At 46.2% G+C, this 14355-nt stretch overlaps 1 protein-coding gene across 3 annotated transcripts; it reads left to right on the top strand.

Moving 5' to 3' along the window:
- The first annotated feature begins 950 nt into the window (after window positions 1-950).
- Window positions 951-13387, top strand: nap1l4a (nucleosome assembly protein 1-like 4a). Of its 3 annotated transcripts, XM_080505432.1 has the most exons (15): window positions 951-1029; window positions 2323-2360; window positions 3596-3662; window positions 5258-5402; window positions 5923-6003; window positions 6803-6937; window positions 7028-7099; window positions 7179-7318; window positions 7408-7553; window positions 8945-8964; window positions 9052-9171; window positions 10270-10305; window positions 10382-10435; window positions 11366-11399; window positions 11847-13387. In XM_080505432.1, exons 3-14 carry the CDS (start codon window positions 3607-3609, stop codon window positions 11369-11371), a joined length of 1011 nt encoding a protein of 336 aa, XP_080361558.1. In that variant the 5' UTR covers window positions 951-1029; window positions 2323-2360; window positions 3596-3606; the 3' UTR covers window positions 11372-11399; window positions 11847-13387. The 3 variants fall into 3 exon arrangements, with proteins under 3 accessions (XP_080361558.1, XP_080361556.1, XP_080361557.1); XM_080505430.1 differs by lacking the exon at window positions 11366-11399; XM_080505431.1 differs by lacking the exons at window positions 2323-2360; window positions 11366-11399 and having other exon boundaries at window positions 970-1029.
- Window positions 13388-14355: the final 968 nt, after the last annotated feature.

Genomic DNA, 14355 nt, shown 5'->3' with positions numbered 1-14355 from the left:
GTGAACCAGGATCTCAGCTCTTCATCCATCAGGTCCAGGTTTCACACTGAGTAAAAATTAAAAAAAAGAAATTGGGAAATACTTTTTTTCTGTATTTATTTGATTCCTGTTAATAAAACTTTGATGAGAATGACTTTATATTGTTAATAGAGGTTACAGAGTTTCACATTTTAACATTTTCAGGTGGTGTGCCTCCAGATTTTTCCAAAGAAAAAAGTGTGCCTTGGCTCAAAAAAGGTTGAAAAACACTGGCATATAGGAGTCACTGCTACAGCCTTCGTCTCACACCAAGCACGGGTGTATGAAGCCCTCTTGTGGTCTAAACACGAGCTGGAAAAGCACTGAAATCATACAAGACTCATTTGTGCATCAGTCATTCATAAAAAGCTGAACACGATCTTAAAATGCACATTTAACATACACAACAAGTAGTAAAAATCTTTTTGTTGTTTTTTTTTTTGTCTTGTCTGGTTGGCTGAACTGTTCTTCTCGAGGAAAGTTGGAACTTAACTCAGCCCAAGAGTTTTTATAGGCAAACCAGCAAGAATATTTCCTGTCACACATATCAATGGTTGCTCTGCGTTTATGTTTCCACAAATTAAATTCATGCACACATTTACATAATTCACAGTTTATTTCATCACAAACACATCACATTAAAAGTATATTTTCAATATGTTCTTAGTAAAGTATTTGTGAAGCGTGTGTGTGTGTGTTTGCGTGTGTGTGTGCGTGCGTGTGTGTGCACGTTGGCCCTCCATCTTTATCACTTTCAGTGACACGAATGAAAACCAAACTCAGGAAATAACATCTTTGATAATTAATTTTAATAATCCGAATAAAATGAAATAGTTCTTTCTGGTTTACAGGTAGAGGGGGCACGTGAACGCAGCACCACGCGTTGTCCAATCAGAAGGCAGACGCGCGTGCGTGTTTCTCGCGCGTGTCGGCGAGAGGGGGGAAAACAGGCGAGTGCGCGTGAGCGGAGACGAGGCGACTTGACTTGGTGTGAATTCCGCTCGTGAGGAGGTAAGAGAAAGACGCACCGAGGTGTCGTCAATGTGACACGTCAAGGTTTTTGTCGGTAACGCCGGGAGCCGTCGGATGAATCTAGCGGCCGCTTAGTGGCTCGCGTCCCCGAATCTCGCGCTCCAGATTCCGGGAATTTTATATCTGTTTGCGAGCTAACGGTGGCTAAGCTAGTGTTAGCTCATCGATGCGGCCGATTGAAGGCTAGAGGCGGCCGGTCAATGTTGAACAACACAAGAGAGTGACACTGCGTCGAGGGCCTGGGGCACTTTGTTTTCATCCCCAATCGATGTAGTGTCTTTACTGTAAACCGGCTGCAATTGTATTTCGCTGTCCGTCGCCAAGGCGCTGTGGTAAGCACGTTGACTCGTCAGCTATCCCGCTAGCCTGGTGTTTCCGATCAACTGGTTTCCCTGCTAACTGGTGACCGACTTCCTTTTGGCCCTCCTGCCGCTGTTGTTGACGGCGTTTGTTAACATTTGTCTCGCCGGAGGTGCCACACTTTTGAATTGTATTGTAAAACGTAGTTAAACGGCGTTCATCGGGACAGGGAAGCTCCGGGGTTTTGTCGAGTTTAACACGGGCATCGAAAGGAAGTCGGCCACCAGTCAACAGGGAAACCAGCTAATCCGAAACACCCAAGGTTAGCTCCTGTCAAGACGTTTGGCACCGCCCATACGGGTTGAACGAACACCACTGCATGTTGACTGCTCGTCGAACGTGAACAAACGGTCCCATTTAAGCTTGTTCGAACGTGATCGGTCATTGTCACGGGCCAGGGAAACGGTATATGATGTATAAATGGACACACGCCAACTCCGCTCGTCGTTAGCCTAGCTCTCGTTTAGCATGTCAATGCGTCATCGGCCTGCGCTTGAGCAACACTCGTGTTTCTCGAGATCTGTCAAAGTTAATTAAAGTGTGCCTCCCTTCAACGCACTCGTACTTTATCTTGTGTGGGGTTTTTTTTTGTTGACAACCTTTTTTATTGCAAAATGACAGTTTCAAAGCGGGGCCCTGTAGTGGTGGACAGCATGTGTTGTTGAGGAATGTGTACAATGTCGCAGGTTCTCCTTTCACTCTGTGTTACTCAATCACCCGTTACTTTTCGTGTGTGTGTGTGTGTGTGTGTGTGTGTGTGTGTGTGTGTGTGTGTGTGTGTGTGTGTGTGTGTGTGTGTGTGTGTGTGTGTGTGTGTGTGTGTGTGTGTGTGTGTGTGTGTGTGTGTGTGTGTGTGTGTGTGTGTGTGTGAGAGAGAGTGAGTAAACTAACCAATCTTCTGCTTCTAAACAGAGGAGAGACCTAACACTTGGAACATCGAAGCCATTAAGGTAAAAAAAAAAAACAAGTTTCCTGGTTCTGATTGAAATACAAATATATAAAATGTGAGTTACTGTCATTCATGTTTGGCCAACTGAGGACTTTCTCGCATTTGGGTCGTCGCAAGTCAGTTTTTCAGCCCCTGACAACGTGTGAATAGTTGATTTGTTTCTAGAAACACAATCTTTATTGCTTCTCAACATCCTAGGATCACTCATTTCTCTAACACGGGTGTCAGAAAAGTTTCGCGAGTTACTCGGCAACATTTTGAAAGTGGCGGACGTTCACGTGCAAAACGGCAGAAACACTGAAACGGAGAACAATTCACTGTGAACATGAACAATGGCAATGTGTGTTTTTACAGTGACTCGACTATAAACCAAGCAGGTCCCTGGAGAAACTGTACCGGGAGTCATGACACTGTGGAGGAACACATTGTTGTTGTTGTCCATCTGCTGAGAACTATTTACTGCAACCGTGGCGCACATGCATATGCATTTCCAGAGCTGTTTTCAAAAACTTTAGCTTTTAGCGGCTCCGGATAGCGAAAGTCATGCGTTTTAATTTGAAAGCATTGTGTACAAAAGACAAACTTCTCTTTAAATTGTCACACCCATCATTTTGGGGTTTTTTTTAATCACTGTAAAGTACCGTGTCAAGTCACAGCAAAATAACAGTGAAAACCAAAGGCAGCATTTTGTCATAGCATCCCACACAGTTTGCACTGAACCGTCACATTCTAGTCCTTTTTTTTTTTTTTTTTGGCGCCACGGCTCTAAAGTGTCATTGACGACGACATTGCTCATCTCGCTCACGAGCTCCTTCCAGAGCGATGTGGGATAGAGTCCGAGGGATTGCCGACACCTGCGCGGGCAAAGGAGGAACTGAATGCATCACCGAGTGGCGTTTTGACTTGCGATTACTAGATTTCCAGTCATTACCTGTTGGATTACACGTTTAAGAAGAATGTGGTTGTATAGCGTTACGCCCACATCTGCATGCAGATGAAGTAATCCACATAAATCTAGCTTTTATTTCCCCGCCTGGAAGTTTTTAGCCGTTTCTTGTTTGGAAATACTGAGTTGTTTGTTTTTTTTAACGTACTGTTTTGTTTGCCTGATGTCGTGTTATTACTGTTCAATAAGGTGGAGTCGACGGTACATTACAGGTTTTTCTCCTCTCGAAATTCTGCGGATTTGTGACACAAACACACCCTTAACGTTCGACGTGTGTTTCTTTGGTGCAGGGAAACGCGGGATGCAAGATCCAGTTGGACAGGGGGAAAGACCTGTCAGCTTCCACACCATGGAAAGGTCGGTACGACGAGTAAACGACACGTCTCCCATTCAGGGAATTAGTGGATCGGTAACAATGCCTCGTTCACATCAGTTTCACTCTGAATCAAACTCGTCACGCTTTTTTTTTTTTTTTTCAAAGCGTTTGACGTTGAGATGGGTGGAAAAAGTTAGAATCAGTGATATTTTTTTTTCCATTGATTGAATTTTCCCCCTTTGACATCATAACACTTGTATTTCTACTCCCATGTAGAGATTTTTTTTTCTTTTTTAAGATTACAGACGGGATTTCTGTTGTCTTTATGAGACTCCAGTAAAAAGCTTTCGTTGCCTCTAGGCAGGGGTGTTAAACATCAGGATTTGTTAAACAAATGGTTACCACTGATTTTCACCACTTCCTGGCGCTATTGACTCTCGACTTCCAGGACGACCGCAGTGTCAACAGCTCCTCACCGTTATGTCCTCACGCTCCTGCCGCCCAATGTCAACTTTGACTTGACGCCTGTTTCGCTGAGCGCTCAAGTTATGACAACAGTAGTCGCTCTCTCCAGATCTGGTTTCATTTCAACGTCTGATTACGTTTCCACATCGAATTCATGCAACATCATCTCAGAACGGTTGGATGTACTGGCCAAACGAATAGATTTTTAGAAAACTTTTACACTCGTGCAAACAAATGTTCACCGTTTCTGCTCAGGCACAGATTTTTTATTTTATTTTTTTCCTATCAAAACCAAATTTAGTGTCTTGAACCATTTTGTCGTTGATTCCCAACAAAGACTTCTCCTTCCCCGTTACCTCAGGAGTACGATTCCTCTGGATTTGTTAGTTTCACTGTTAAAGGACCCATATCTGGCTACATTTCACCCGATGCTCATGTGGGATAATAATGTAGGCCATGCAGTATACGACACGCAAAACTTGTGAAATTCTAGCTATTTCTTGGATTGAGCCGACGTCACCTCTCACGAAACGGGTGGTTCTCATCTCCTCTGCCTCCTCCCACCCCCTCGGGTGACGTAGCCAGCAGCTCGTAGTTGTAGTAATGTACTTGCAGATCCCGGCGCCTCGTTAGCGTCTTTTATTGTGCTAATAGCAGCAGGTTTCAAGATGAGTTTCTGAGTAAGTCCAGTTTCAAAGCACCCGTAGTTCTGGAAGCAGTCTTTGGTGACGTGTCGCTAGCAGACAAACGCATTCTTTGCGTAAAAGAAAAAAAAAAGTCCAGCCCCATTCGCCAAATAGTGTGGACACGTACCTACAGCCGAAAACACATTTTCTCCAAGTGGATATGATGGTGAAAACTGTTATCGACAGCAACAAAAACAGCAGCATAGACCGAGATAGCGGCAGAGAAGTGTCTTGTTTTGGTTTCTCCGCATGTCAATCTTCCTGGAGGCGGGGCTTCTCCAGCCCGGTGGTGCCCCGCCAGTTAGAACAGAGAAACATCGCCGTGAACTCAAGCTTGAGGGAATCAATGAAAAAAAAAAAAAAACACTTAAAAGCCCCAAATAGTACTTTTATGACGTTTAAAGCACAGAAAAGTGGATTTTAGTATAACATGGGACCTTTTCAATGAGTGTTCACATGACGGCCGTGCTCGTGTCCTCCTGCAGCATGCTGCCCAAGGCGGTGAAGAGGCGAGTCCACGCCTTGAAAAGGCTACAGGTGCAGTGCGCCAACATCGAGGCCAAGTTCTACGAGGAGGTCCACGAGCTGGAGCGGAAGTACGCCGCCCTCTATCAGCCGCTGTTTGACAAGGTGCGCCAGACGTTTCCTCTCCGTTCAGCTCGCGCCGCGTTTTTTCTATAACATGCAGACCAAATGTGTATTTTAAGAAGGGGGGGGGGGGAACCAGGCTTTGTGGCTTTCTGCTGCACCGACTGCTGCTCGTGTGTCTCTCTGGCCGCACGAGGTCGGCGGGGGCGTGGCCTCGGTGCTAAATCGAAATCTACCTCGACGAGTAGCCGGCGGTTCCTTTTGTCCGTCGAGGCTATTTCCAGATTTAGTGACAAGAACTCCGCCATTCTTAATCGCCGCGCAGAGTGACGGCTGTAATCCCGCTGCACCTGTTGGTGTGTGTGTGTGTGTGTGTGTGTGCGCGTGTGTGTGTGTGTGCGTGTGCGCGTGTGTGTGTGTGCGCGTCGCTGAAGTTAATTCAGCCTCAGCAGTGAATATTTACACATACAGTTTCACTTCTCCTGTTCCTTAACCCTTCTCTAGATTAAACACCATTTCTTAAATGTATTTATTTATTTATTTATTTATTTTTGTCGCCAAGAGACGAGAAATCACCACGGGAACGGTGGAGCCCACAGACGAGGAGTGCGAGTGGCAAAGCGACCGAGAGGAGGAGCTCGCTGTAAGTACAACATATGACAGGAAACGAACCTATAAAAGGAAAAAAAAAAATTATAATGCAAAGTGGTGCTTTGTGTTACCGGGGAAACGAATGGAATAGGAAGAGAACGCTTCATTTGTCATCATATGAGTGATATGATGAAATTGCAGGTGCTGCTCCCTTTGGCATCAAATACATGCAATTGCCTCAGAGTTATTAGTTTTTGTCATTTAGAATACGTCAAAAATACAAACTAGTATGCATTATGGAAATGTCTTTTTTTTTTTTTTTTTATGACTACAACCTCATCATGAAGCCGATTTTACTGAAACACTTGTTTAAAAAAAAAAAAAAAAAGACCCACCAAAAAACTTCTCCTATAACTGGTGCATTATGGGAAGCAGCCATGGGAACTCGTAAGCCACGCCCCCTCGCAGGCGGCGTTTAAACTTTTCAACTGCTCACCTAACTTCCCGCCACAGAAATTCACATCGCCGAATTGTTTCAATAATAAAAACCTCGTCGGTCCGGTTTTAATTGCAAGGAGCTGACGGATCTGGGTGGTGCGTTCAGGTGAATCCCGTAAATCTGGCATCTGACGTGTTAACCACCCGCTGGGCTCGTATGGCATCAAGGCTACAAGCTAAATACGATTAAAATGTTTTAGTCGGACTCAACCGTAACCGTTTTCTTCAGACGCACACATAAAAGCAACGCGTTGTGAAAAACGGGTCATACTCGTGCTGGCAATAATAGAATCTGGGCTTCATTACAAATTGCGACGAATTCACAAGGAGCGTGCGTTTCTCACTCTCCGCAGGAGGAGGTAAAAGAAAAGGCGACTATTGAGGACGCAAAGAAAGAGGAAGCCACGCCAGAGGAGGACCCTAAAGGCATCCCCGAGTTCTGGCTCACCATATTTAAAAGTGTGGACATGCTCAGCGACATGCTGCAGGTACCTTCTCTCGCCCACTCCCCACCACAACCCGTCCTCCCCCCCCGTCCCCCCTTTAACTCTTCAACCCGACCTTTGACCTCCCGGCAGGAACACGACGAGCCCATCCTGAAGCACCTGAAAGACATTCAAGTCAAGTTCTCCGAGCCGGGACAGCCCATGGTAAGTCGAGAGTTGTGACGCGAAAACGGACCCTCGGGTCAAACTCGCCGTTGACGATCCCGGTCGTTCCCTCCCGCAGAGCTTCACGTTAGAGTTTCACTTTGAGCCCAACGGCTACTTCAACAACGCCGTCCTCACTAAAGTGTATAAGATGAAGTCGGAGCCCGACGCCTCGGATCCGTTCTCCTTCGAGGGCCCGGAGATCATCGACTACGAGGGGTGAGTCGCCTTCTCGTCGGACCGCCTTGCACCTCCTCCTCCTCGCCAACGCGGGTGTTTTTAACGCTGCCCCGCCTCCCGTCCTCCAGCTGTCCGATAGACTGGCACAAGGGCAAAGACGTGACAGTGAAAACTATTAAGAAGAAGCAGAAGCATAAAGGCCGTGGCACCGTGCGCACCGTCACCAAACAGGTCCCCAACGACTCTTTCTTCAACTTCTTTAACCCCGTCAAAGGTGAGGACACAAAGACACTGTCGTCTCTGCATATATACACACAAGTATTCCAGATTTGTAGCCTCCAATATATGAAGCTTTGAGAGAAAGCGAGTTTAGGCAGGACGTGGTGTGTCATGCACTGACTTGAAATGTCCAGCAGGGGGCACCAGACTCCCTCTCACTGTCAAATACTCTCCACCTCATATTTTCCTCTTCTAATGTTTCCACATTTTGCTTCGGGTGCTACTAAAATTCATGGAAAAGTATAGATGAATCATATATATTGAAAGTTTTCAAGAACAATATGTTTTTTTTTAAGTATTAAGATGAAGTTTTGTTTGAATTTGGGTGTGACGTTGGGATATAATAGGATATATTGTACAAATTTTATGTGAAATGCATCTTAAATTGATTTAAATTAATGTCCAAATCAGTTTCTTTCAACTTCTTGTGGTTAAATGGGTCGCTGTGGGTTTATTCCAGCAACGAACCCAAACTTTTAGTCTATTTATTGGCCAAAGAAGCACAACCGGGGGGGGTTGAACTATAAACCCTATTAAGATAATTGTGAAAACATTCAGAGAAAGTTGCTGTGGCCCCTGAACTAAAGCGATTTTTAGCCCTTCTGATCTAAGAAATTTCAATCTTTGCGGTTTTGCTGTTTGTTTTTTTCTTTTTTCATTTGTACGGACACAAGATGAGTAATCTGGTGGCGGTTGAGTTAAACCAGAGCGGTTGAAAGGAATCTTTTAACCTCAGCTCCCTCCGTTAACCTGAATTCGGTGACTGGGTCGTCTTTCCGGTTCAGATTGGGGAGAAGTTGGTCTGAATGGCTGAGTAAATGGTGTGTGTGTTTGTGTGTGTGTTCAGGTGTGCCGTTAGTGAGTAACACACACACACACACACACACACACACACACGGCTGCTCTTGCGTAAAGATCCTGCAACTCAACCCTGTTTGATTATGATGAAAAATCAACATCGCCACCGTTTTACAAACACCTGGATGATTCTCTGCTCGTCGGCAGAGACGTTGCAGGAAGTTTTATATTGTGTGTGTGTGTCTCTGTGTGTGTGTGACTCATATTACGCAATCCTCATAAGAATGCTCCTGGGATGATCGGCCGGTCGACAATGAACTCCACCAAAGCGATTTCCCAACGAAATTCAGATTCTACCGACGTGTGTCTGGAAATTAGCCGACTCGGGAAAATGAGTCACTTTCCAGAAGGCCGTCGGCCGATAATCTCTCGTTTCCTCCGAGCAACTGACTCGTGGCGTCATCGGGTGACGAACTTCGAGGGGATGTCGGATATCTCGAGTTATTTCTTATTGAATCTTAAGAAAACGTCAAGCTGGAAGCTGTTTTTCCCCACAAAAAAAAAAAAATGTTCTCTTCTGCTTCACAGCTTCACCGGATGGAGAAATGGTGAGTAGAAACTGAAGTCGGTTTTTTTTTTTGATGGGGTCGGAGCGGCGAGCGCGTTGACGAGCCGCTCTGCTGTGGCGTTGACAGGACGAAGACTCGGAGTTCACGCTCGCCACAGACTTTGAGATCGGACACTTCTTCCGCGAGAGAATAGTTCCCAGAGCCGTGCTGTATTTCACCGGGGAGGCGCTGGAGGACGACGAGAGCGTGAGTGTCACACACACACACACACACACACACATCCACAGGCCCAATCCCAATTCAATTTTGTACCCCTACCCCTTAGCCCTCCGCCTGTCCCTTAGCCCTCCGCCTGTCCCTTAGCCCTCCGCCTGTCCCTTAGCCCTCCGCCTACCCCTTACCACTCCGCCTACCCCTTACCACTCCGCCTACCCCTTACCACTCCGCCTACCCCTTACCACTCCGCCTACCCCTTACCACTCCGCCTACCCCTTAGCCCTCCGCCTACCCCTTAGCCCTCCGCCTACCCCTTAGCCCTCCGCCTACCCCTTAGCCCTCCGCCTCCAAAACGAGGGCAAAAGGATAAAAGTTTCAGCCCTTAGATTTGGGCCCCCCCTCCTCTCGCCCCGTCTCACAGTTATGACATCATAACCCGGAGCCGTTCCATCAGCAGAGCTGAGCCACGGATGTTTGTTGATTTTCCAGCAGGAGCGTCGTCACGCCGTCCCAAATTCAACGTGTTGCAGCAGCTTGGCTGCTTTGTTTCGTTTTCCACCTTTCCCCCACCAAGGAGAAGAAATAGACGGAGACGTGGATTACTTCAGTTTTTTTGCGCCGAATTTGGACTTCAGAAATATTTCCTCATTCACCATGTGAAAGCGGAGGAGCTTCCTTGTTTGCTCGGGGGTCCCTGTTTTCAAAACACCCATATTAGAAGACTTTGGAACTCTACAGTGTAATAATAAAATGTTATAAACGCGGCCTCTACCAAACAAACACACACGGAAGCTACGTACGGCAGCGCTACTGCCGTTCTTACTGGTATAAAACACAACAGGTTTATAGAACTTTAGAAGCGTATATATGTGAAATGCGAGTCCTTCGGAGCCATGTCCTCATACCCCTCTGTTTAAAGTGTGCATCTGTAAACACTCCGCTTGGAGGGGTGAATAGCCCTTTGCCTCACCCCTCAGACCCTCGTGAACGCGCAATTCAAAGGGGTAAGATGTAGGGCTAAGGGGTAGAATTGGGATTGGCACACACACACACGGCATTTCATTATATAAAAAAAAAGCCACTCTGACGGTTTTAATTCTTTCTTTTTATTTGTTTATTTATTTGTAGTTTGAAGAGGAGGAGCTAGAAGAAGGAGACGAAGAGGTTTGTGAAACGACGTTCATCTTAAGTGTTGCCGTTCAACAACAGAACTTTTAAATTTCCATCTGTTGTGTTCCAGGAACAAGATGAGGAGGGCGACGACGACGACGACGAGGAACAATTTGACCCCAAGGTCAGTTCTGTTTAGTTTGTAAGACTTTTTTTTTTCTTTTTTTTTTTTTTTACTGCTTGTATCCACACAACAAAACGCCATGACACTATTGTGACAGTGCGACAATGCCGCGAGTGAAAACGCACCGTTTTTGGAAACTTTTTACCACGGCGGCAGTTTGAAAATGTCGTTTTTCATGTTTCGGCCACTGGGGGGTGCTGTTGTCGAAACCACGTTCAGCGGCTCCAGTCGTGGAAACTAGACTCTTAAAATGCAATTTTTTTATTTAAGGTTATTTGTTATATTGAACGACGGGGTGGGGGTGGGGGGGACGTGTCGCCATGGAAACACTGTTGTTCTTAAGCCTTTAGGAACGAGAGTCGGCTAAAATCCCCAAGTCCTTCGTTTCATTAACTGTTTAATTGATCCCACATGAATGAATGAAAAACAGAAAATAGAGACGTAAAAGACGTCCCGCTCTCGCCTCTCAACTCATTTAATGGCCGTTATTACATATTTATCATTTCTACCATATTTAAAACTCGCCACCGACACGTCGTCTCGTTGGACTCGCGTCTTTGTCTCGCCCTCGTTTTTTTTTTGTTTTTTTTTAATCCTCAACACTCCCGATTGCGTAACGGCAGATAAAGAAGGAGTCATTCATGTGTGGATTAACTGATGATTTCTTTTTTTTTTTGTCTCGCGCTGCGTTTGTGAGCTATTCCAGTCGAATTATGCGCCGTGAGCGCTTTTCCCGGCGCGACAGAGCCGCTTTGTGTCCCCGACTCGCTCTTGTCCTCAATATGTTTCTCTGTCGCCCCCCCGACCCCCCCCCCCCCTTCCCCGGCGGCTGTTATTGGTTTTTGACTGGTTCGCCGGCCGACGACGGCGTTTCTGTGCGCTCACTGCTAAAATTAAACTCACCATGCCGTTGTGTGTTTCCCCCCCCAGGAGTAATCAAACATTCTCACCCGTGTGTTTCTAGGTAAGGGAGATTCTTAGGGGGGGGGGGGGGGGTTAATACGTCTCGTCTGACCCGAGTAGCTTTGGTTTCTCTTCCTTCTATTCCTTTCTTTTCTTTTCATCCTGGATTCTCCTGATAGTCTGCAGCCTTAACCCCCCCCACCCCCCCCCACCCCTTTTAAAACTCACATCTTGGGTAGACGTGGCTTCTCTTCTTCGTCTCCCATCTTTGTTTCCTGCCGTTCAGTCACATCCCAGGTTTCTAACATCGCTCCCTTTTTAAAATTTTACTTTTTCTTGATTTATCGGGTTTTCTTCCCTCTTATTTGCTCTTTAGCCTCTCGCTTCTCTTCTTAGCTGCTCGTAACTCGTCCACTGGTTTAACTTGACTTAACCAGAGTTTTTTTTATTTCTTCTTGTTCCTCCCCCCTCCTCCCCCCCACCCCCACTCCCTCCCTAAATCCCACAGAAAGACCAGCCTCAGCCTGCTGAATGCAAACAGCAGTAACCATGGTAACCAGGGGAGGCGGAGACCCCGCCGTCCGTCCACTCACCGCCCGGCGAGCTCCTCCGCCCTTTTTACAAACTCCTCCTCCCGACGCAATAGAGCGCAAAGCCACACTTTGCGTTTTTACTCTGTGCATGACTTCTTTTCTTTGCGTCGTGCGCCCCAACCTCCCCCCCTACAACCCCCCCGTCCCCCCTTACAACCCCCCCAAACACACACAATCGTTTATTTTTGGCTTCATTCAAACTCCCCAAAGCAGGAATTGATCTGGATTAATTGACCCCGTGGCGCCACGTTAGGGCCCGCCGCCGCCGCCGCCGCCGTCGTCGTCTTCTGAGGCGAAGGTGGAGGAAGTCACTGCCAAAACGCCGAAGGTTCGTCACAGGAGAGGAACGGCTCCCAAACTTTGAAGTCTTCATCAAATAAGTCCGTTACTCAGGGTTTTTTATTGCCAACAAGAGAAGTGTGAGTTTACCAGGAAACTGCTGAACAAGTTCGATTTAAATCTTTCACTTAGGGTTGTTTTTTGTTTTTTTTAACAACACAATGTTTGTTTTGTTTGTTTTAATTGTTCATTGTCAGGTCGTTGGACTATTTATTCTGGTGTCATGCAGCTGTATGCAGTGGTGCATTAAGGGCCCGGCCACATTTACAAGGCTCAAGCTTGGATATATATATATATATATATATATATGTATGTATGAATAAATAAATAAACTGCCAATCCAAGACGTCCAGTGGCAGTAGATTTAAAGAAGCATTTAAACTCTTGAGTGGAAAACGAAATCAGACCACAAGGAAGTGGCGATTACCTCAAAATAGTTGTTCTTTCGTCGTCGTGCCCTTTGCCCCCTCCCACCCAGCGAGGACGAAGAGAATTTACTACGATGTGACACTGGAACGAATGTCTCTCCCTCCTCCGTCTTTAACGACGCGTTTCGGCCGATCTCTGTTTCAGAATCTCAAAAACGGCGTTCAGCGACGGGAGGAAGTGTAAAAGAAGCCAAAACGAGACACGCCGTCCTTTTTTCTTTTTTATATATATAAATATATATATAAAACCGTTTTGCCAACTGTCACTTATTAACACAATGTAATCTAATTCAGCGTTTAGAGTTGTATAAGAATATCGAAGTATTTCTGTTATTATTGTCTATAAAGATTCAGTAGAACGTCGTGGAAGAGGGTGCCACTGTATTTTCTATATTCCCCCATTTGGATCTCGCCTGCAGCGAAACAAACCCCCCCCCCTCCCCCGCCCCCGCCCGCCGCCCGACTCCCTTTTTAAAAAGAACGATTGTCGATCTCGTCAAGACGGATCTCTTGAGCCGCGGTCCGCCCCCCTCCCCCCCCAGATCCACTGCGTCGTCGGACCGCGGCGCTAGCAAAATGGCCTTAACCGGTTCTTAAATCACAATTTGTTACTTGCGCAATGTTTCTTTTCAATTTGTACAGAGTTAGTTAAAAAATATTCTATTAAAGTTGTGCAACATGGGAATGTACCTCTTTGTGTGTTTTTTTTTTTTTGATATCAAGTTCTTCTGATGGCGACTTTACAGGCTGGTTTTTGAATTTTAAGCGTTAAAAGAAATGTTTTTTTTCCATACGACCTATAAGGGTCAAAACTGGTTTACCGTCACCAGTCTGGCTTTTTGGTGAGCGATGCCAGGCGTCGCGTTCCTTCCTCGGTGGAATGCACGTCGCCGTTTGAAGGGGGGGGGGCGTCGGGTGATATTTAGCACGCGATGGGCAGACGGGTTCTCAACGGAAGGAAGGAATGAAGGACGGACGTCTTCTCTGCATCACGAAACACCACGGTCACTTCCCCGTCCGTCCAGGCGAGGCCAACGTATGTCTGGAATTCTGTCTTGACGGATAAAGAAAACAGACTGAACCCTTGGCAGTGAGGTTTCTGGTGGGTGTTGTCATGGCAACCCCTTGGTTTTTTTTCCCTCTTTACACCTACGTGACGTGAGGCGGCGAGGAAACAAGAATTGGTCGCTGGCGGAACGCGTTGAAACGACGCTGATGATACCCCAGTGTTTTGGGGGGATTTTTTTTTTGTTTGTTTTTTTTGCTCCCGGTAGAGTCGGGAACAAGACGCCATTCATGGCGAGGCCGAGGCGTGGGGGTTTTCAGGATCGCTTCCCCGTAAAACAAAGAGTCCGGTTGTGTCCCGGGAGCCTGTTTCTGCGTTTCTGCAGAGACTCGCGACCAGGAAACACGTGAAGCAGGGTTTTTAATGAAGCATTTGCCCGCTTATAGTTCGCTGTGGGAATTAATATTTAATGTATGATATGGAAGTAAAACTGTGCCATCAGATTCTGAATTCGAATTTCTAACTCGGAAGTTTTTTTTACCATTGAAATCAGACTGAATGTTAAAAGCTGTTGAATTTCAAGTACGTATCTTTTTTTTTTCAATATGGAAAAATATTCAGTGTAAAAATTCAATGTCTAAAAATTCAGCT

The sequence above is a fragment of the Blennius ocellaris genome, assembly GCF_963422515.1.
Source record: "Blennius ocellaris genome assembly, chromosome: 11".
Lineage (NCBI taxonomy): Eukaryota > Metazoa > Chordata > Actinopteri > Blenniiformes > Blenniidae > Blennius > Blennius ocellaris.
Note: the sequence above shows the minus strand (reverse complement) of the source record. Positions and strands in the feature narration are given on the sequence as shown.